This window comes from Sturnus vulgaris, chromosome 13, assembly GCF_052056855.1.
Source record: "Sturnus vulgaris isolate bStuVul1 chromosome 13, bStuVul1.hap1, whole genome shotgun sequence".
NCBI classification, from domain to species: domain Eukaryota; kingdom Metazoa; phylum Chordata; class Aves; order Passeriformes; family Sturnidae; genus Sturnus; species Sturnus vulgaris.
In genome coordinates this window covers 8,073,275-8,097,728 of record NC_142255.1, presented here as the reverse complement: position 1 = coordinate 8,097,728, position 24,454 = coordinate 8,073,275, and the positions used below count along the sequence as shown (strand labels likewise).

Here is a 24,454-nt window from a genome sequence, read left to right as displayed (position 1 = left end):
CTGTACTCACACAAGTTAAAATCCATGGACAAATCTGTTTATCACTAACCAAACAAGTGCATTTTTATCAGACCCAGCCTTGCCTTATGGCCAGCCTTGCAATATGCACAAAAGACAGTGTCAATATTAAATCAACTGTTAAATACTTCCTCAGAGCAACACTGTCAAAGTTCAAGTCTGGTGCGAAGAGAGAACTCAGAGTGGACTGGAGGTAAAGAAATTAAGACAGCTGAAATACATTTCAGCTTTTGAACAGAAATTAATTTTGTGTTAACAGAATTAATATGAAGTTCTTTAACTGAGCAGTCATTAGCATGTAGAGGGCTCAGTAAACGGAGCAACTACTTCCTATTAAAGCAGCAGAGCTAATCAGCTGTTTAAATACTTTTTCTTTGCAGATATGATCAGGGTCAAATAGGTCTCTAAAATGAATATATTACTTAGATCATACTGCTACCACTTTAAAGTTGCACATAATTCTCATTCTTTCTATGTCAACAAGACCCTTAAAAATTCTTACATTTTTTCAGCAATTATTACAGAATATTTTCTGAATTTGATTGGTGCTTTACTAAAAGGTCAAAATACTTTGGATCCAATTCTCTGCTAGTATGAAGTGTAATAACTCCAACACAAAAGCCACACAGATCTGTGTATTTCCTCATTAACAGATTCTCTTTTTTTATATATTCCTGGTGAACTGTGGGTGTATTTGTGGCTCTCACTGCACCCCTGGGCTTTAAACAACTGCTTTACCCCACTGGGAGATTCTGTGTTCTACTTTTTGCTCTTCATTTGCCTGACCTGCTTGGCTCTGCCTCTGTTTCCTGAGAATGGCTCATATTAATGTCAGTTCCATAGCTGCATTAAAGACAAGCCTTTTTTTTAAGACAAAAGCTGTGACATAAAACATGGTGTTGATCACTAAAATGCCAGCTTTTGCTAGTTGCTAGCAGTGAAAATGGTAACTCAAAGATTAAGGCCTTTCTTTTGCATTGAATAAGAAGTAGCTGGCATCTATGAAAAAATTGTGTAAAAATACTTAATTGATAGCAGCAGAAAGTATCTAAAAAGGACCGTTTCTCAAAGATGACACAAAGCATGAGACCAAGACTAAAATTTTGAATCAAAATCTGCATTTCACTACATGTTATATTCTTTATTATTTTATCCATACATCAGTCAAAGTGGAAGTCTTCAGTGAATTGGATTCTGTGAGTATATAAACCACTACAGCTTCACAGACAGCTTCACTTTTTTCCAGTGTCACAAGGGAATTAAGGAAAACCTGCAGCTGCTAAACTTCCCAGCCAACTGTCTCATGTTCTTCATAAGGCATCTGATTTATACAAAGTTGAGAAATCATCTGCAAGATAGATGAATGTTTCTTGATTTAACATGTCATGTAAGGGAAGCTTTTATTTGAAGGTTGGATGGTTTATTTAATTGTTACAAAACATAAAATATGATAAGTGCATACTAGGGAATTTATTTTGTGGAAATATTTGCCTTTTTGCTGTGCTGCTGTAAGCATCATTCCTAGCAGCAGGTGAACTGATGCAATGTGATTGATTGCAGGTTCCCTCAAGAGCTGAACATGGGAAAAATCAGTGCTGAAATCATGTGGACTCTGTTTGCCCAGGACATGAAATATGCTCTGGAAGGTAATTAGAACAAGCTATTAATTACACTAGTGAGTTCACCAAGACTGATTTCCACTGCAAGTAATACCTGGCATCAGATTTCTGTGTGTGATTAGAGCTGTCTGGTGTACTTGTCTAAGATCCTTTGTAAATTAGTGAAAAAGAGGGTTATAAGTAATCAAATCATTGCACTGTGAATATATGAAGTTATCTGTGAAAGAAGAACACAAAAGAATTGTGACTTGAAATGCTGCTTCTTAGATCTGATAAAATATTCAGTGTCCAAAGAGACACACATGTGCTTGCTAGAGAGCATTGTAGACACTCTAATTTTTCTCACTAGCTGAAAATTGCTAACTTGCCCATAAGGAACGTTTGCAGAATGAAATTATAGAGAAAGCACATATTTATAATTAAATCTTTTTGTGTTCAAAAGCAGGATGTATTCATTCTAGTTCCAGCAAAATCAAATGCAGTTTCATTTTCTCTCTTAAGATATTGTGGTTAACCATTGTTAAAATGTGTGGGTTTTTTCTGTATAGAAGATTGTCTCCAACTAATGGCTTCAAATACACAATAAAATGTGGTTATTGCAGCAAACCAAGTAAAAATACCTGCATGAAACTGCCATTGTCTTTAGTCAAGTCTGCTACTAACTACAGAGCAAGTCTGAAAAGGGTGAGAAAAAACATACATTAGATTAAAAAAACAATGCAATTCAACAGGCATAAAGGATTTTAAAACCCAGATACATGAAGGTACACGTCTATGTTATTCTCTCAAGAATGTCTAATGTGATAATATCAGTGTGGTGGTGCTTTGATGACATAGCAGATTTTCATGATGATAAAGAAAGAGAAAAGATGAGTGGCTAGAATGGGTATTGGTGGAAGAACTGTTTTGTTCATCTGCTGTTGTGTTACTTTATTTTGTTAATTGTGTTATTTGAATGTGAAACTTCCATAGTAAGCACAGAAGAGGAAAAAGAGGAGAAAATAAGGAAGGTAATTAAAATATGTACAATGACAACAGAAGACATGAGACATCTTACATGTGGGTAGGAGAAGAGATATTCAAACTATTGTTTCACAGTCCTATTCTGTAGTCATGTCAGAATGAATCAGAAGTACAAGTTTGAGAAGAGATGTCAGGCAGGAGATCATCCTTTAAGAGTGATCAGTGAAGGCAAAAGCTTCCAAGAGCTGAGAAACATGGTGACCAAGTGAAAGCCACTGTTTTATATTAAAGTATATTCCTGGTTTCCCCTGTGAAACAACCTTCTATCTGGAGAGGCTGTCAGTCAGGAACAGCTATCAGAAAACTCCTGTTCAGTAACTCAGTGCTGTGATTCCCTTACAGATAGCACAGATTACTGAGGATTTCTAATAGCCACCAATTTCCATGACTTCATAACCTTGGGGATGTGGTTATACTCTGCACACAGACATCCCTGAGCACCCAGAGCTTGTAGTGCTTTAGCCATCCAACCATAAACATTCTGCACTGCAACAAAATAATTCACAAAATGTCACTCACTATTTGTTCATTAGAGCACACTGGTCACTCAAAAGACAGCATCAGATCAAGCTGTGGTTTGTTTCTTGGTTGTAAAGAATAGAACGAGAAGCTCATAAGAAAGAGTTAATTATACAATATATAAAGTGTGGATGTTTGGACTGAATCAGGACTTTAAAATAAATATTAATGTTACTATTAATCCTTATTCTGCAGAGAGAGATGTAGAAAGCATTTGAATTTTTATATTTCAGACCAGTCCCTGAATATGGTCTCATTTCTGTGTTGCTGTGGATACTGACTTTCTGAGGAGAGGAAATGCCATTGTCGGCATTAGGAATTCTAAGCTGCTCCCAGAATCATTAGTGAAACAGTTCCTGCATATAAATAACAATTAAAGAAAATTGAGATTAGTATAAGTTATTATTTTTAGATTAGTATAAATTATTATAAATGTACACCATTTCACCTTCTACGATTTCATTCCTAAGCAGGAACCTCAATGGATCTAGTCACAAAATATAGATCAGTATGTTGATCCTCTACCCAGCTTTCCTGGGATTTGGATTATTGATTCTTTCCATAGATATTCTGCAAACTGGGTTTAACTCAGGTGTTGCTGGCAATCATATTTTTTTCTTTAAATTCCATAAGATTAGAAGCAAGCTCTTAAATATGTTCACAGTTGGTCCTCCTGGTCTTAATGGAGTTCATTAAAATGCATTGCATTCTGCTATGTCACTCTCGCCTTCCAAGTTATTAACATAGGCTACCATCTGTTCATACCTAGTGTCCAGGGCTGTGATTGCAATCTTTCCCTACTCCAATTTAGTATTAATCTTCTGAAGCAGCATCTTGTGCGGTACGAAGTTGATTCCTTTCTGCATCCAATCAAGGAGCAATGAACTGGTCCAGCATTGTTTGCAAAAGGATTTCTCATGTGATAAAAAAAATTTGATTAGCTCATCCGAGATCCTGTTTCTGGTTTTACCCACTTTATGTATTCACAAATACATCCAGCCACATCCATCAGCTTAAATTCAGGGAAGAGGAAGACACTCCAGCAAACACTGGAGCATCCACTTTCCATTCCTTTTCCTTTCTCCTGAGTGCAGATCAGAATGGCTGTTGAGGCTCTCTCCTGTCTGTGTACAGCTGTATCCCTCCTGGATCTGCTCAGGGGATGTGTAGAACACCCCAGCAGCCCTGTGAAGGGCATCAGCTGGCACCACACACCTTCTGCCTTCTCTTCTCCCTTGGTCCTTGCTAGGACACTCCAGCAAGGAGGCTGCGGCTGTGGCATGGAGAGGTCAGAGGGGACAGCAGCTGCCATGGCAGTGGCCTTTGGCTAAAGAAGAGCAAAGCCATGTCTCTGAGTACCAAGGCAGTAAATTGGCATTGGGAGAACAACTTGTTTTTTTGGTGAGGGAGGAAAGGACATCCCAAAGCACAGTTCAGGTCTGCACAGCTGCCAAGATCAGGGCTACACTGTGCCAAGCTGGCATGCCTTGGAAACGAAACTGTACTAAAATCTGGTATTGCATTCATAATGTCATTCTAGATTTTGCTCCAATTTAAGTTAATTAAAATGTTTGACCTTTGCATAGTGTTAAAGTTTTTAGGCAAACTTTAACAAATTGAGTTCACACCAGTTATATTTCTTTTTTTCTGGTCTAATGGATTATTTTCATGTATAGATTTTGCATGACAAAGATATGTTTCTCTTTGAGAATTGTCTTCATTAGATTTGGTCTCTTTGGGGTGTTTTTCTTCTTTGCAGGTTATGCATGAAGTGTCAGTAGTTTGCATGATACATTATAGATTGTTGTTTGGCATTTAGTTTACACTAACATCTGATCTTACAGGATAGTAATATTTTTGTACTGTCTGATCCCCCAATTATTCCATATTTATGCTGAAAAGAAATGAGAACAGAGAGAATTTCACCAGTGCATATGATTTATTACTGACTTCATATAGTAGAAAATCTTTTCCTTCACAAGTATGAAGATGCAAAGGTTAAAAGATGATGAGAGAGTAATAAGCTGAAATTAGACATGCAATTGCAAAGTATCTATTTTTAAATCTTTGTCCTCAGAAATGTCTTTTTTCAGATCTTTCATATCTCTAACTTTTGAATAGGTCAGATCAAATGGCTGAAACTATCCAGACTGTTAGAAAGAGAACATCCTAATTGCTGTTATTATGATAATCTAATTCTGGTAGTGGCCAGAAGTCAAGACCAGAATCAGGCCAGGAATTAGTTGACTGTGGTGTAAATACAGCAATAAGCAGTCTCCATTCTGCAGAGCTAAGATTCTGAAGGCCTTTTAAAAATAGGAGAGGAAGATAGTCCTTCCACCATTTTATGCATTTAATGTAGGTTTGCTTTTCAAGTTTGCTGTTGTCTTCAGTGCTTAAGAAAATACTATTTTCCTGTTTTTGACAGATAGTTCTTCTGTAACAGAAACTGATAAAGTGATTTGAAAGAGAAGAGGCAGGTCTGGGAGTTGATGCTGAGCACAGAGACAGCATAGAAAAAAGCCAAAAAGGCCGATGCTGCCCAGAGAAAGGCCATGCCATTTGGTAGCAGATTTCAAGTCTATTTTCACTCCAAATTCACAATTTGCAAAGTTTCCCTCAAGATGGAATAGAGTCTTGGTTTATAGGGAGGCTACAGCAGTGAGGGAAGGTGAGTCTGAGGTTTTGTACAGGACAAGAAGATAGTAGCATCCACAAGAATGCAGGATGTCATCGCTATCAAAATATAAAACCTTTTTATTTTAGTCAGTCTCATTTCTGCATTGGCACTTTTCAACAAATGCATTCCATGCTTATCTTTTCAGACACCTGAGGAATTAAGAGTCCTCTGTGGCAACCCAGACAGTCTGTAAAGGCAAAATCAAGGAGATTACAGTTAGAGTTAAACCTTCCTTTGGCAGATAAGACAGAATATTGCCATGATTAGAGGAAGAGGGGAGTTAGAAATGTTCTTTATTCACCCTAACAGACAAGGATGTTAGTAACAGCAGGTGCACTCTGTACATCCTGAGGGGCTGAGCTTTGTGAGTATGAGAATCCACCTGTCAAGGGCAAAGCAGAGCTCTCCAGGCTTGCCTAAAAAGCACCATAACCATGCCAAATGGCACTATTTTGTTGGAGTTAATTAGACCCAGTAATTAAGACAGATGAAGTGGATAAATCTTCTCCCAGGGGCTGAGTTAATACTTCTTCATGGCTTCATATTGTGCTGTAGCAATGTGTCATCTTGCTTGGAACTACCTCCGAGATCTCTGGTATGGCACAACCTTGCATCTGGGACTGCTATATCTATAATTTCCTTGTTCTCTAACCCATTTTCTTGGATTTAAGACATTGAACCAGCATCAGAACAACGAGCAGTACTGCAGTACAAGTCTACAGTAATCTTAATAAGCTCAAGCTTCTCTATGTCTGACTGTAGGTATCTTCACGGTGCCGGATTTACTAGAAAAAATGTAGTGCATCAGTGTATGCCTGACTTCATTGCTCAGTCTTAAATTTGTCACTCAGTCTAGCAGTGTATATTGTCCTATAGATCTAAGAATGATAGCTCTGGCCTTATTTATTCTTTTTCTAACCAATGACTATTACTCTTGCTCTTAAACAATTTTCTTAGCTCTTACTCAGGCAATCACCTATTATAAAAAAATTGTGACAAAGGCAATTTTTTGTTAGTGAGCTTATACTGGTACCACCCTGCTGGATAGGTTATGAGTGTAAATGGTGCTGTAAATGAACCCTACATTGATTAATAGTTATGGGTTATTTATAGCTCACATGCCCTGCCCTTTCCACAGATGAGTGAGCTGAAGGGAGAAGTGTTCTGTTCAGCTGGATGGGCTGTATATGACCTGTAGCAGCAGGGGCAGGCAAGACCTCCTCCAGAGTTTGTAGGGATCTCAACCCAGAAGAATATTTTGCTGCTTCTTTTTTCTTGTCCTTGATTAGAGTTCTTTACCACTAAGATGATACCACTTTATTCCATCTCATGTTTTTACAAAATTTAGACTTTTATCTTTTGTCTGAACTAATTTTATAGCTGAGAAAGAAAAACGCCTCAAACAAACAAAACTTCTAAGCAAATATGTGACTTTGTCCCCTCAGACAGTCCCTTAAAGGAGCAGCAGTGTTTAGTGCAGATCTGCATCTGCTGGTTGGGGAAAACTTTCATCTTTTATTTTACCAAAGGGTTTCTTCTTGTCTCTGTCAGAGTGGAGCTGCATGATTCTCACACAGCAGCAGTGGAATGTAGGTGCTGCACCTCTGCCTGCATTCTGTCAGCTAATCACACAGTGAATCCCCTTATACTTTAGACTTCTTTCATTGAGAAACAGTAACTCATAACAGCTTTCTGGAAAAGAAATAGCTTTCTTTATCAACTAGAATACATTTTTGAGTTAAAGAAAATTAAAAATAACAAGCAACCTCTTCTCTCTTTAATCTTGCCCATTTTTACTTAAAGCTTTCCTCACACAGTCGCTGTTCTTCTTCTAGTCTCTGTTTTCTTAGTCAGTCTTTTGCTTTCAGGACTGTTCCACTTATGGAGATTCACTTGTCTTTTTCTCCTATAGAATCTGAGGTCAATTTCCTCTTATGGACAAGTGCATTAGTTCGAAATTAAACATTTGATACTGCTTCCCCTCCAGGAGAATAGGATAAATCTGTTAAAACTGCTTGTTTCCACATTATCTTTTAATAAGCCTTAAGTGCAATTTGCTGGGTAAGAATTAGAGAACACCTCTCTGGTTTTGCCTTTGCAGGCAGAGCCAGATAGAACACAAGTATGTTGCAGCCTCACATTTATCTTCCTGCCAGATTCTTCCTGGTTTGTACTCCATTCTACTAATTGCTTGTTAAATGCAAGCATGCTTATTAAATAAGGTTTTATGCTCACTTTGCATACTAGTGATGAGGCAAAAAGCAGAGACTCAGGTCTTCATGGAAAGATACTCTTTTTTTTAAATTAAGGAATAAGTAAATGGAAGAAACCAACTATCACAAAAATTACATTGACGATACAAAGTTGAGTATTCAGCAGTTAAGTTCCAGTGCCATTGATGTGCTCTTTGTTACCTTTATTCTGTTTTCTGTACCAGATTCAATCATTATACCATCAAATCACAAAAATATGGAATGATTTGTGTTCAAGGGGACCTTAAAGATCATCCAGTTCCATTCCCCCATGCCATGGGCAGGGATGCCACCCACTAGAGCAGGTTACTCAGGGCCCAGTCCAAACTGTCTTGAGCACTTCCAAAGATGGGGCATATATTCTCTCTTTGCTTTGCAATTTTTATACATATTAGAGTTTTAAGAAAGTTTAATCAATATTAAATTGAATTCCTATATTAGCATTGCTTTTCTTCTTTTATTACATTTATTACTTTCATTACTTTCTTTTTTTATTACTTTGAATAGATGTTGAAATGTCAGTATGAAGTATTTGAAATTTCAATCATATTCTTCAGAACCCAGGCTTTAATTATCATAATAGCTCTCATATCAGATAGGATGGACTATTTCGTCTGCTTCATTCATAGCTTCCATTTCCTTATGCATTTCATGGCCAATAAATATACAAAGCAAGCATTCCACCAACAGTGAAAAAAGCACAGTTCAGGTTATTTCACTCAGTGGAAGCAAGTGCTTATTTCCTTTTTGTATTCAATAGCAGCCATGTGTATCCAAAGACATAATTTCATCTCCAAATGTTTATTCTTTGAATATTATCTATTTAGTATCATGGTATGTAAATTTCAACCTGATAAGATATTGAAGGGTGAAATTTATACTGAAATTGATCTTATTCATTTATTTGTATTCCTGGCATTTTTCTTTTCTTGGCAGCAAGCAAAACAGCAAGTTTATGCAAAATCAAGCTACACATCTTGCATTGCCCTATGGGTGATAAACCATCCACTTTTCTGGAACTTTTGTGGAAATGTTTGGCTTTGGAAATAGTGATTCATTCATGAGACTAATAGGAGTAATAAGGACTACAAATAAGCACTAAAAAAAGCAACTGAGTAATGTTAATAAGATATCAAAGTTAAATTGCCTAAGTAATCTGAAACATTTAGGCAATGTAACACAGTGGGTAAAAAATGGGAAATGCAATATTTATAGAAAAAAGATAGAGTAGTTTGGATCAGGTTCATACATCCCTTGTGATCTTACATGTTGCCTCTCTTGAGTAGTATATGACACTGGTATTTGATGCCCTTGAAGTTCCCATTTCACCTCCCCCAGGGAACCATGGACAGCTCTGCCTTTTCCAACACCAAGCAGGTGACCCTGAACTCTCGTGCACCTGCTGTGAAATGTCAGGCAAAGCAGAGCACTGAGCAAATGGCCTCTTGCTTTGAGAGCTTCTCATTGAATGTAAAGGGCAATGTCACATCAGCTCTTACAGTGCACTGCATTAAGCCAGGGATTGATTAGACTCTTCCATTTCAGGTAAGAAGACAAAAAAAAGTGAATCCATTTTTCCTTTCCATTCAGAATTAGAGAATCCATCTTCCTTCCCCAATCTCTGTTGCAGAATCACAGAATTGTTAGGGTTGGCAAGCACCTGTGGAGATCATCCAGCCTAACCCCCCTAAGGCAGGGTCACCTGGAGGAGGTGACCATTGCTTCTTGTCTTGTCTTGTTGCTGGGCAGCACCACAAAGTCTGGCACCATCCTTGGCACCCTCCTTAGAGATATTTATATGCATTAATAAGATCCCCCTGAGTCTTTTCTTCTCCAGACTAAACAGGCCCAGCTCCCCTCCTAAGTCTCTCTTCATAAGAGAGATGTTCCAGAGCCCTGACCATCTTTGGGGCCTCCACTGGACCCTCTCCAGTAGCTCCCCTGTCCAGGGAGGAAAAATGACATCTTTGAAGAAGATCTATGGCCTTTCTTAATTTATGCATGTTGCCTTAACAAGTGTACTTGATCTCTTTTTTCTTCAGTTTCCCATTTGCACAGCTTCATCACCCCCCAGAAATGTTCCAGGTGCAGTCCATTATGTTTGTGACCCATCCAAAGACATTTTGATGAAAATTTCCAAGTAAATGCAGAGAAAAGATTGACTGTCTAGAAGTCTGTTGTGAAAGATACAATACATTTTTTAAAGGAAAGAGGAGGATTAGAGATAAATATAATCCAAAAAGGAGGTAGTGACAGAAGTTTTTCAGTTTTTGGTTTATTACATTCATCTTGACACAAAGAGCCCTTTCAGAAAGGTCAGTAGTATTTCGCATTATAAAAATCAATGTAAATTATATATAATTATCAATTAGTTGTGTTCTACTGTCTATTTCAGTTAATAACCAGTGATTTTCATTGCCTTTAGCAAAGTACAAGAATCCTGGGACAAGATTCTAGTAGAATGTAATGTTTCCTTCTAAATCAACGATGGACTTTTGAGTTAAATTTCTTTTCATTTGTGGCCTGTATGCTGTTACAGTCATACAATCAGAGGCTTTAGGTTTCTTTCAACAGTAGAGGAATTAAATCTAGAGCACAATAAGCATAATGCCCACATTAAAAGAGGCTGAGCCACAGCATCTGCTCCTGTGTTGTGGGGAACTTGCACTGGGATCACGTGCATTGAACATTAACTTCTACTTTTATCCAAAACATAGGTGCATCATTTGGTGTAACATTTCCACAGTGATTCAGAGGGAGGAATACCAATTCATACCCTGCCCATATCATTCCTTACCAGAGCTTTTCATCCTCTAGCTGTATTCAGTTCTGTGTTCCCAATTTCCCTTCCCAATTATATGACTGCAAGTTTGAAAATAGCAGGTTTTCTGAAACAGCACTTCTGGAAGAAATAGATAGCAGCTGGTAGTCTCTAGAAAGATTGGTAAGTAATTATTGCAAATAATATGAAATTATGTCACAATGGTTGAAAATAATAGCTGAGTTTTGATGGGAAAATTTCCAGCTAATCCAAACACAAATTCCATATGCTTAGTCTCAACCATTTCTGTTTAATAAACTGTAGAGTAATAGAATGCATTGTCAGACAAACCAGCTGGTTGTGATGAAATTCATTTGCTACACATAAATATCCTTTATAGTAGTTACTAATCCCAGAAACATTATCTATAAAGCCTGAAAATGGGACACTTTTTTTTTAGGTAAATATATTTGTGTGTGTAGCCAATTTGTTCATTTTTCACAGACTAATTTCCTTGTAGTTTGTTCATAAAGATTTGAAATATACTTTAAAACCATCTTATTAGAATCCTTCAAGCAGCTTAACTATACGTTTTTACAAAAAATATTGGCTTGGAAACTGCTGTAGAAAAAAATTTGCTCTGAGTTTTTGTACACAAATAAGGAAAATCAGAGTTGAACAAAGTATCAGTTTGATTATCTGAATATTTAACATGTTCATCTTTTATGAAGGTTGTTAGAGTACCATTTTTTCCTTTTTTAGCAACTAATACACATCAAAAATTACATGGAAACTCAGAGTGATGTTATTACCTCAAGGTTAAAATGAGAAAAGGATTCTGTAGTGAACAAGACTCTATTCCAGTTTGTGAAATGACATTGTCTTTAGTGTCATGTAGATATTTCAGCTTAGTAAGTCATCATTATGACTTTTATTTGTTGCTTTAAGAAAATCATCTCAGCTTTCTTGAGCAATTGCTGGAATAATGAGCAAATAAGCAAATATGATTCAAGTATACTGTTGTTTGGTCAAGGCCTGTGAGGAAAGTACCTTGGATTATAGTCCTTTCCATTATGTTTCTTTATAAATTTTTCTCTAAAAGAACTGCTGCCTGCAAGTAAATTACATGCCAGATACACCAGGTCTGTGCTGATTTCATCACACACCAAGTTCTTTTGCATATATTAATGCATTCCCTGTACTAGCTTTTAAAAAATCTCTCTTCATTCTTGGTCATACAAATAACATTGGAGCAGACTTTATTTTTTTCCTTCAGTGCTGTTGCTTACTGGAGGTCTTAAGCGGGTTCCCATCTCTGTGATTTGTGCCAGTGAGATGGAACAATTCCCTGCAGTTTTCATGGTGGTTGCAGTCAGGGTTTGTAGCTGCAAGCCTGTGGAAGCACATGTGCATTACAGCATCACCCCTGAGGAGATATTCCCCCAAGTGATATCAAAAATATTGAAAGGTTACACTTACTGGAACTGCAATTCCTCAAAGCAGCTAAAGTGCCCCATACACACAACTAAAGTTTAGAGATGTTACATTTTACAATAATCTTATCAGCATTTTTTCATTGATGCATGACACAGTAGTACACAATATGCCAGCATGGGAACTGAACATGACCTCTTTATGAAGCTTATTAGAGGAGTAGATGCTTATAAAAATACGATGCTGCACTACAAGGAATGTGTCAGAAAAGAAGCAGCACAAAATAAAAAACATTATCAGCATTAGGTTTGCTGTACTGGAGATCTCCTTTCCTAGAATCAGTTACGAGAATTTCAGATATTTCTGTCATCATCTCACCAGAGAGCAGGTTTGGACACACCTGACAGGTTTAGTTCCAGACTCACTCAGTAGTACAATCATTTTGCAAAATAAGAGTGAACTTTTTAACAAAGAGTTGTATTGTGCAGCTACTACATCTGTCTTCCAGAAAGCCCAAAATGGATATGTCTGTATAGGGAAACATGGCACTGGCTTTCCCTCCAGAAAAACAGACACAGATATCTAAAATGCTTCCAGATATCCTGTACTTACCCACATTTATATTATCTTGTGCAAGTTTTTCTGAAATTAAGGAAGCAATCTATTGGTCCTAATCCAAATTCAGAGCACCTACAGTGATGTTGCTGTACTTTGTAACCAAAATCCATGGTTACCATGGATAAGCCCATCTATTATCCATTTAAAATTGTCACTGCTGACTCATATGGGCACCTGTTTGCTCCATTCTTTGGTTGATATGAACTGGAGAGGTGAAATGCATGGATGCTAAATTACTCCCTAGGTCATGGGAAGTGTTTGTTGATGTTTGATGATGAAGTGTTCTCATGTCAGGAATTCTGGATGCATTTTTCCCTTATATGTAACTAGAAATAATATCCTGGGAGACTCTTTAAATATTCTCTACAAGACATAACAGCCTGCAGAAAAAAGTTCAATTATTCATTAATTACTTTTGTGCTCATCTTTAATGTGTTATAAATCTTAAAAAGAAAATATCAGTGAATGGCATGTGTAAGTTGTACCCTCCTGGACAAGTTTGCCAATTAGTGGCAATAACTCATTTCTAAAATTGAAATAAACATTTCCTTGGTTTCTGATAGTATAGCAAACATTCTCAAGTTTCATTGTGTGATCTAACAATCCATTTATGCAAAGCTTGATTGAATAAAAAGTGCTATTCATTTCGGAAAATTCCACTCTTTTGGGATGCAATCTAGGATAGATTTTTAACAATGACTTGCAGTAGATGTGCAGTGAATTTCATAGCAATAACATAATTATTCTCAGTGAAAGACTGGTCTACCTTGTAAGAATACCTTTTATAGAGAAAAAGTTTTGTCATCTAGCTTTCTGTAACAGTTTGTGGAAAAACCTGCTACCTAAAAAAAAAGATTCCTCAGAGCCATGAGAGAAGGCACCATCTTTCTCTCTGTGGTCCTGTTTAATGCTAGTTTAACAATGATACTGAGATGGGGAGAGTTTGTAGTACTCTCAAGTAGCATGAAGATGAATAAATGGAATATTTAGACAGAAACTGATTTACTGATTTTTCTTGAGTGTGATGGAAAGGCAGTGAAGGTGAAATGTTACTGCAATGCTAAAAAGGCAATAAAAGCCCACAGGGGCACTTCATAAGCTGATTTGCACAAAACTTAGTAACTCGCTGCATAATAAAATGCATCTGAAACTTGTCAGATGGCATGGTGTACTACTGGAGTGCTGATGTGGCAGAATAATAAAACTAAACATTTCCTTCTAATGTACCTGGCTAGACATGAAAACACAGAATGTGTCACAGTGCATTCTCACTGGCAGGGAATCCAATGTATTCAAGTGTATGACACAGGATGGGATGCTCTTGCTGTTACAGAAAATTAGGTTCCCATCCAAATGTATGAGATTTGTATAACGCTGTGTTACAAAGCAAGCAGAAATAAGGAGCAAAAAGGAGGTTTGAAGCTGGTAAGTTCTTAATACATAATATTTACACAAGAACATCATTCCTGCTGGCACCTGTATTAGGTCATTTTTTTAAGGGAGCTGGGGAAAGAAATTACTCTTTGCTTAGGGAAGAATGTGCAAGTGACATGACACCTCAACAGATGACATCTGTGGAGATTTTAGGAAGCAGTGAGCAGTAAACAGAGGTATGATTATTCTGCCCAAAACTTGTGGATCCCTAGTTTCATGCTGAGGGAGAAGGAAATGAAATATTTGAGCAAGGATAAAGTGCCTGTTAGCTAAGGGAGAGAAGGAATGGAGCTGCCCAGGTCTTCAGTAGCTGGGTGAACAATGCAGAGCATAGCATACAAGCCAAAACAAGCATCAAAATCCTGGAAGAAAGATGGACATTCGTTCCAAGAAAATTAAATCAGACTTCAAAAATGCAGAAAATGGTTACAGGTGGCTCCATGACTTCTGCCATCTACCTCCATCTGTATATTCAGTATATGGAAAACAGGAGGACACGGAGAAGGTGAAGTTAATTTGAAAAATTTCAAAAACACTTTATTAATACATCTTTTCTACTTGTGCCATAAATCAGCTGGCTGTCGAGCTGTGGCATTTTCTCTTTCTTATTCTTAGCTCTGATGAATGCAGGACTGGCATTTATAGCTGTTACTTCTCTGACTACTACACAGCTATGGTTGTCTTTTCTAACTTGACACTCAAAAGCTTCTTAACCATTTTATAACAGCCAAAGAAGGATCTAAAGAATGGGAAGTCAGCAAATTTGTGGGTTTTTTGTCACTGCAGTGAAGAGAGGGGAAAAGCCTAATTTGCAGTTTGGTTTTGGTCTTTGGTTTGTTTTGTTTTTCCTAAGGGTACTCAGATCCTGAAAATTGAAACTGTGGATATTACTACCTCTAGAAAAATCAAATCAATTATGCTTTAAAATGCAAGTCCTGTATTATTATTATGTCACTGGTGCACTGAGACACAAGGATGTTATTTACTGTTAGAATGCTATTAAGTGCTTTTATTTCCTCTCCTTCTATTACAGAACATGAAAAGCAGCGATTATGCAAAAGCACAGATTATATGAATTTGCACTTCAAAGTGAAATGGTTTTATAATGAATATGTGCGAGAACTCTCTGCTTTCAAGGATGCAGTGCCTGAATACTCTCTGTAAGTGGTGTTTTGGGAAGGCTTCTGAGTCTGGGCTTCATGCAAGGTTTATTTTGGTCAAATATTTATGCTTAGGTGTATCTTGTACACAAAGTGTGTAGCCCCAACAACTACTTTTTGCACCTCTTTCTCTTTAATTCTTCATTCTGTCAAGTGAAATAGTCAAGGTGTTAAATGTGCAATTAGCTATTTCATAGGCTTCTACAGTTGTTGTAACTCCAGGTCTTCAGAGATGACAAAATTCTTTGGTGAGAAAATGTCTGAGGAAGGAATGAGATGTGGGAACAGCAGCACTATTAGTTGTAGCTCCCTGCATTTGTTTTATAATCAAATTTGGATAAAGCTGTAATGCTAACAGGATATACCATTGAAATTGTTCTTATTGGATCAGGTTAATACTCAGCTGCTGATTTTGTTTTCACCTTTCTCCCTGCAATAAATAGATTCAGTCCTGTCCTTGTATATGAGCTATCCTTAATCTTCTGCAAGTCTGCTGTTTGTTGAGGTGGTTTGAAGCCTGTTATTATTTTCTTTTTTTTTAATAAAAGAAAAGAAACACCGCAGTTTATTTTTACTAAAACAAAGTCATATACAAATTATTTCATATACAAATAAAAAATAAATGTTACCAAAGAGCCAATATTGATAGAAGACATAGACCTGCCATGCTTCACTGGTAGAGAATTTACTACTGCTAATTTTACATCATCAGGGTGCACCACTGAGAGTATTGTGCAACTGAAGCCTGAAATATGCTGAAGCTTTTGACAGCTGCAGCATTTGGTGACAAAAGTTTTTCCAGGGTTGTTGGAATCTTTAGCAATTAGAACAGATATAAAAACACAAGGTGCCAAACTTCTGAGTAGTATGACATCTCTTCTCTTGGGATCTTTATGAAATTTACCTACTTTACTTTTCAAAATTGCTTTTAATTTTCAGGTGGTTTGAACCATTTGTCATACAGTGGCTGGACGAAAATGAAGATGTCTCAATGGAATTTCTGCATGGAGCACTAGAAAGAGACAAAAAAGATGGGGTGAGCCTTTACTTTTTAAAAGAAGAGAATAAATAAAGTATTAAGACATATTATTACAAAACGAGAAGTACTTTTGGTCACACAACATCCTTCTTAGACTTCAGGAGACAACAGTTTTTGGAAGATACCTTATAGAGAAATTCCTGTTCTAATTCCCTTTAATTCTCTCTGCCTAAATCCCCACAGAATTTATTCTATGGTATCATTTCATTAACCTATGATGTGATAATTATGTAATGAATGATAATTCTGGGTTTATTTTTAAAAAGTGCAAAAGTATCAGAAAATTGAAAAGCAACATGTCTTAGTATTAGCAGGAAGACTTTTTTTCCTTTACTACTTTTTATGACTAGGAGAAATTTCAAGTATAAAAATCAATGAATACAGTTTTGATCTTTGAACAAATATTAACATTTGAATGTTTCTCTCTAGTTTCAGCAAACATCAGATCATGCCCTCTTCTCTTGTTCTGTGGTTGATGTCTTCACACAGCTCAATCAAAGCTTTGAGATTATTAGGAAATTGGAGTGCCCTAATCCAGAAGCACTATCTCATTTAATGAGAAGATTTGCAAAGGTAAATTAAAGTCAATGCATCTCAACTAAGCTTCACAGAGAATGACACTGTGTTGCCACGTACTTAAAAGCTAAGTGATTCCACTGCTTTTTAGAATCAGTGTTTTCTCTCTGATGGGGATCCTCAGAAAGACATGCTGTCTGTGGCTTAAGGCTGGGTTTTGTCTACTTTGTCAAAATGGTTTACCAGTTTGAGAAGTTCTGTCCTCTCTGAGATTTCACATTTATGTATTTTATACATACATGTATGCATCAGTTGTTATCTTGCTAAGAATTGATTGCAGTTCCATTAATGGATCCATTCAGTGAAATGCAATTAACTAGTTAGGCAGTGCAAGTGAAAGAAAAATTCAAGGTGTGGCAATAAAGTATTTTTGTTTGAAGTCCTGAGGTGGTGGTTATTCACCTGCTGCTTGATAAACTCAACTCTGCCAGCTTTCCATTTGGATAGTTACATTTCCTCACAAGCTCTGAATTTCCATTATAGTCCTGCTGGCTTTAGAAAAGTTCACACTTACGTTTAATTATTTTCTTTCATTGCAACAATTCTCCATTTGCAGAGTTCTTATTTACATGATTATTGTAAGGTAACTCACATTGCCAGGCTTTGAACAGTGCTCCTTTTGTCTTATATTTCCATTATATTTCTAGTCTACGTATTGACACCCTGGAGGATTTTTTGAGCTTGCTACTGTTCCATTAATTATGTAGTACGTTGCAAGGAGTAGAGTTCCCAGTGTTTCTCAAAAACAGTACTGCTAAAATTAAACTATCTCTGCTAGAAGATTGCTTTACATTAAGAACTACCCACCATCTGCTGTGCAGGGATTCGAAAATGTGATCACAGGATTGTTTATAGTATATCTAAAATAGATAATATACTATGTGTGTAAGCACCTGTAAAACCTATCATTTATACAAACCTCTTCTTTTAGTATTTTTGGTTTACATTATGAAATTCATAATTTTAAAAAGTCTTCTCCTCTTCTAGACTATCAACAAAGTACTTGTTCAGTATGCTGCAATTATTTCAAGTTACTTCAGCTCCTATTGTGATAAAGAAAATGTGGTGAGTAAGAAGCTGGGGCTTTTTTTTGCCTCAGAAATTACCTTTAAATGACTTACTGTACTTTTTGAAAATGTAATCACGTCTTTATATGAAAAGACATGAATGGAGGAAGCATGTTTTCATAGCTGCTTACAGTGATTTGTAAAAGCTGCAATAAGTGAAATTAGTTAAGAATTCTAGTTAATAATTTCAGTATCAAAGTTATAAAATAATTACAAGATGACTACAAACATGCCATGGAAACAGCCTAATACCGTGGTGAATATGGTGAATGTATCTGCATCTTTCTTCTCAAACAGAAGGAAATATCTTTGTTTAGGGCTTTCACTTTGCATTGCCTTGCCTCTCTGAATCAGTTTGTGCATTGGAGAGTTCCTAAGATCACTGTTCCCTGTGCAGGGAACATGTGCAGAGGTTTCCGCTGCCACTCACTGTGCAGAGGGGAGAAGAAAATTGTGCTCTTTTGTTGCCTCACTGCTTACATGGGAGTTCATAATGATGGACCAGATTGCCATGGACTCAGAAATAAATGAGATAGGGGCACTAAAGATGTAGTTGAGCAAATGGAAACATTTTCAATACTTTAATAAGACCAAGAAAAAGCATTCTTGGGACCTGGCTTTTCAATATCATTGATGTTCAATCAAAGCTAGTTCTCCCATGGCAGGCAGCTTTTAGCACAATGTCTGCTGTATTCAGTAGTGTTTTGCTCAGCTGTACCAATGTGCAGTTAGATCAATAACTGCAGCCCCATCCTCAGACTGTTTACCTTTAATGGTACAGCCCTTAGCCTGTCACACATCTCAGCTGTCCTTGTGTCACATCCCTGTGCTTGACATCTGCCAGTGCTCTGTATGTGATGGTCTAGAGGTCACCAACACACACACAATAATAGAATTTAGAAATATGCCTATTGTAGCTAACTATAATATATTGGGGGTTCCTATGAATTTAATGTTAATATCAAATAAAGCTCACTGATTTCTAGAAGAAATGAGCTCTAATAAAGCATTGAATCACCAAGTCTAGCTGTTTGTATAGTCTTTTGGCCTATCCAATGGGATTTTTTTAATTGTTGAAGTTAATAATTTCTGAAGTCATCCTCTTATACCTATTTTATTAAGGCTTTAGATGAAATTAATCTCATTATGAATGAAAGAATGGCTTGAGTTGGAAGGGATCTTAAAGATCATCTCCTTCCACCCCTCTGCTAAAGATGCTATATTCAGCTACTTATACCCCCATCACAAATCATAGTTCTCATAATTATTGATTTGTGATATTGCAGATAATTTCCAAAGTAATTAATTTGTTAGAAGTTAGGAGGTAGTACAGGAAAGGAGGATAGAATCTTAGTGATTGTAAATTAATAGAAGGTAGGTAGAAGTGGGATTTGTGGATTTTTCAAGAGGTGAGCAGAGAAGTGTCATTTCAGCTGTACAAAGGCAGCTGTATTCTGTAGGAGGATGAGCAGCCTGCTTCACTGGGAAGGAATAATCTGACTGGTAAGAAGTTAGACCAAATTTCTTTTTTAATTCTTCATTTGAGAAGTACCCTGACACCAAATTCCTGTGAGAGTAATGTATTAATAATTAAAGCTAAATCATGTTATTCATCCCATCATGTTTCAGGTCTACATTGGAATATGCTATTAACTAGAAAGGTACAAATCAGTATCAATCACTGTAATCATTTCATCACCACATTTTGTCTGAAAAAAGTATATGTGTTTTATTGAAATGCCTTTCCTCAGTGTCTAAATTAATCCAGTCATGCACTAGAACACACTGGCCTTGGCCAGCCACGGTTCTTTTAGTATTTTTTGATTCCTTCATCTGCACCATAACAAACCAGCATATAATATCATCTAAGTACTCAAGATTCTAGTAATAGATTCTTTCTTCCATGATTTCTGTAACTAGCTCCTTAATTTTATTAACATTTTACTTGTAACCTTCTATGAATATAGAAATTGCTGTCTTTTGCAGTGTTCAGCCTTTAAAAATTAGCTTAAACAGCAACATTTCTAGACTGAAGTAATATGATTGCAGAGTTCTATTGTCTAATTTATTCACCAGCTTTTCAAGTAATGCAAAAATGCATATTTTTAAAATATTCTGTTATTAACGGAACTGCCACTTGATTTATTCAAATACTTAAGCAGGAGCCATTATTTGGGTTACAGTGTTGTCACAGTTTTCTGCAAAGACTGGGTCTAGCAAGCAGTGTGGCAGCTCCTTTCCTGCAGCCTATTGTCACTCCCAAAGCACTTTGATCACTGTGGCCTCTGCTCTCCACAGACTGATGATGTGCTACTTGCATTAATGCACCAGATGTAACTGTATTAGGTATGACTAGAAACTACCTGGGATAGGTCAGGATGTGAAATTCTGAGATCTGAAACCTGTCCAGCTGAGTGGGAGATGGTGTCCAGTTCCCTGTGGGGCAGCTCTGCTCTTAGTGAGCAGGCAGAGGGAAGGGTCAGTAAAGGGGAAAGCAGTGGACAGGAAGTTCCTCTAAAAACACAGCTGTATAGATGAAGATGGTCTTAGAAATCCAGCCTTAATGGTTCTATAATTCTATTAATGTAGGGCTGCTGAAGAATTGGTGGTGCACGATCTCACATTTCATGCTCTCTCTGTAGGCCTGTATCTTGATGAACAACATTCAGCAATTAAGAGTCCAGCTTGAGAAAATGTTTGAGTCCATGGGAGGGAAGGAGGTGAGTTGCATCTGTTTCCTGGTTCATTCAGAGTTCCTTAGAGATCATTAGCACCATGTTTGCAACCTAGTCAAAGTTTTTACTTCTACTTGCAAAGAAAATCAAAATGTTTTTAAAAAGTCTACAAGACCTATTTACTGTCCTGACAATACTGGAATGACATAATGCTATTTCACAGACACATGCTAATGATCTGTAATGTTCTATCAGCACTGGGTGTTTTGTGTTGCAATCTGTAGTGGCAGCTTTATTTTAATGTTTGTATTGGAGTATACTTTGCTTTCTATGTATTGGTACGTTTTGTCTGTAATGTGTCATTGTCTTTGTCTAATGCCTTTGACTTGCAATCCACTGAGCAGAAGAAAGAAGGAGAGAGATTCTCTTATGAGGTTTGTGATAGTAAGCATCTTTTATTATTCCTGACCATACTTTTTTAAGGCTAAGAACAGTCACATTTTCTACTTATTTCCATTGATGCATTTGTGTAATTCCCTATGATCTAAAATCAAAAAGAGCTATGCTTGGGCATTCAGTTGACACTAAACTGAAAAGTTTTACCAGGCAGATAGTGTAAAGCCTTTCAGAGTTTTTAAAAAATCTATAAAATATTTTAAGTGCACTTTTCAGTATCTAAGGGTCTGCTTATATTCAAGATACCATTTCACCAAGAGCTGTTATTCAACAGTTCACAACACCCTCAGCTTTACCCCCTTTTTCATTTCAGAAGATTTAAAAGTGCCTGAAGTCCTGTCCAACAGTAAAAGGACATAAACAGTGCTTCAATACCTTCCTGACTGTAGTCTTTTACTGTTCTGAAACATCATGAAGAAATTAACGTATCTTCAAGCCATAGAAAAAATCCTGTCTACTTGTTGAGAAGCAATGTTTAGAACATGACTATCCTACCAATTTTATCAGTAGCTGGCTTTTAAAAATAAGTTATGCATACATCATCCTCTTTTTTCTTGAGGCTGTAGCTTGATAGATTCACAAAACTTTGATCTAATGTGGCCACACTATAGAAAACTGGAAAACACAGCATTTCACATTTCCACATCCTCAGTGTGACCCTGCAGAGGTGAGATGGATCCTCTGTGCCATGCAAGGAATTGCAGCCTCCAGATGCACCTACAGAGCCACTCCAGGGAGTGGAGATTCTGCTGAGCCAGGAACAGCTCCTTGAAGCTGCCACAGCAAAAATATTTCCTGCTCCAGATAACAGGAAATAAACTTCTGCAGCCTTGTCACTGCAAATTTCTTACCAAACTTTGAAAATAGATATTCATCATGCAGAAGTGGCTGGTTTTGTGGTTCCTATTATACCCTTTTCCTTTTCTGAATATTACAAGCAATCTTGTCCTCCATGCTTTTATGTTCTGTGCAAAGTACTTTTGTATTAGGTCTTGAATCCAATCTTAATTTTGAATGTCATGATTCATGAAAACAGGTAAATGTCCATAAATCGGGATAATGACAAGGGCAGAGGAAAGCTGAGTCACATTTTATGTCTATTTCTTTCAAATTATTTTCAACCAGAATATTTGCTTGAATCCCTAAAATGTCCCTTTTCTGCAAGAAAATATTAGTCTTTTCATTTGCTCCTAATGCCTTCTATAACATTTTTTTTAAGTTAGGAATTTTTCATAGCAATTTTCTCTCAAAAGTTCTGATGACTTCTCATCCTTTTTGGTTTCCTTTTGATGTTAATGAGAATGAATTATTAAGGTCGTTACAGTATCAAAGCAGAATTTCCTACAAATATGATGCAACACACAACCCACAGAGACAATTTGGATAATTTTTTCTATAATCCCTTCATTAGGTGCCTTGAGTGCATCTCTGAGTCACAGTCTAAGAGAAAAGATCTTAAAAATACATTCAGACTTTTAGGGCAATTTCTTGAAGAAAAGTACATTCATGTTCAATTTCTCTTCACCCATATCAAAATGCCACTAAAATGTTTGTCCTCCAATTGGAATACTTATTCCCCTCGCTATTCCAAAGGCACAACTGCTAATGGCCAATTTGGCTCACTGAACTGGTACTTATAAGAAACAAAGCCAGCAATAAAATCTGTAAGCAGTTTCCTTGAAGGGAAAAAACCAGTTTAATATTTCACTTGTGGAGGGCATAAAAGTCAGATGATTTTCAGCAAAATAATGAGACCTATTTCAGTTGAAGCAAAACTAATTCTAAGAAAAATTAAATGCTGTTAATCTCCTCAGTGTCACACTGTGAGCAGTATGTCTTTCAAACTGTGCAGTCAGAATAACCACAATCAAGCAGCAGTCCCTCTGTTCAGAGTAGGCTTATTGCACATTGCAGGCAGGGAGCTCTATAAATAGAGAAAAAACTGGTTTCTAAGATCCCCCACCATTAAAATAAAATAGTCTGAACAAGATGAGCTTCTTTATTAACTGTCCTCTTCTGCTGCAGCAAAGCAGGGAAGGTACTTACAAATCATATCAGTGAGAACAGTCTGCCCTGAGAAAGAGTAGTTAAGTGCATCCAAGCCACTGTTTGTTTGGGTTTTTTTAAATCGACTCCAAAAACATGAGTACACATCATCATAATAGAAATTTGGTTTATCTGCTGTTTTTTCATCCAAAGGGAATGCATACATTTACACTAAATATTTTTTTCCTGTCTGACAAGCTGATAAAAGAGAAAGAAGATAAGCCAATGTTTGTGTTGCTTTACACCAGATGACAGAACATGGCAGAAATGAGTTACAGTAATTAGGATCAAAAACAAGGTGTAAAGCAAAAGGACGTTGTTTATGTATGACATTATATTAACTGCAGATAAATCATATTCCCACTTTGGTAAATTCAGCTCCAAATTTACATATAAAGCTTAGGAACTCCTATAGGAATCTATATGTGGCCTTAAAGACTTCAATGGGGTGACAGAGGACTGGACTCCAGCAGAATCGTTCTGAAGTGTCCATCTCTACATCTTGTATAGAGCCCCAAGTGCTTTTCAGTGCACTCAGAGCCAAACATCTCCCATCTCACTGTCCCAAGGGTGTGGGTGGAGGGAGGGTGATGTCTGTCAGAGACAGAAAGAACCACTAAAGTGGTGGAGCTGATAAGCACCTGTATCTTTGCTAGATATACAGAAAATATGTAAAACTATTTTCTAAACTGAAGTAACCAGGCTGTCCCAATAGGAAACTATAAGTAATTAGACCTGTGAAATTGCAGATAAATGGAACTCAGATTAGAGAGGTTCCATTTAACTCATGCAAAAGTAATTTGCATCTCTGTAGTTTCCTGCAGAAACACCACCAAATTTGCAGTTACCAAGATTATGTCCATACTAGCACACATTAAATTGCAGCAGGGAATACCTCAATCTAACATATTGAAAGTAGCCAAATTGATCAGATTTTTAACTGTTTTCCAAGTCTTGTCTGTATAAAAAAATTCAGTTTTAGACAGGCAGAATTTGGAAACTACGATGTGTATTTTTTCAGCTGTTCAGCAAATGTGTTCTCAGTTTTTGTGTAGCATTCAGAAAAAGTCAAACTTC

General features: G+C 36.8%; 1 protein-coding gene across 1 annotated transcript in view; it reads left to right on the top strand.

The window, feature by feature from the left end:
* Positions 1 to 24,454, top strand: part of UNC13C (unc-13 homolog C) — a 123,258-nt gene that overhangs the window by 73,287 nt on the left and 25,517 nt on the right. Inside the window, exons 18-23 of the mRNA XM_088172513.1 lie at positions 1,579 to 1,664; positions 15,392 to 15,518; positions 16,458 to 16,554; positions 16,987 to 17,130; positions 18,121 to 18,198; positions 20,843 to 20,920. Coding sequence (XP_088028639.1) covers positions 1,579 to 1,664; positions 15,392 to 15,518; positions 16,458 to 16,554; positions 16,987 to 17,130; positions 18,121 to 18,198; positions 20,843 to 20,920 — 610 coding nt within the window. The remainder of the gene's footprint in view (positions 1 to 1,578; positions 1,665 to 15,391; positions 15,519 to 16,457; positions 16,555 to 16,986; positions 17,131 to 18,120; positions 18,199 to 20,842; positions 20,921 to 24,454) is intronic.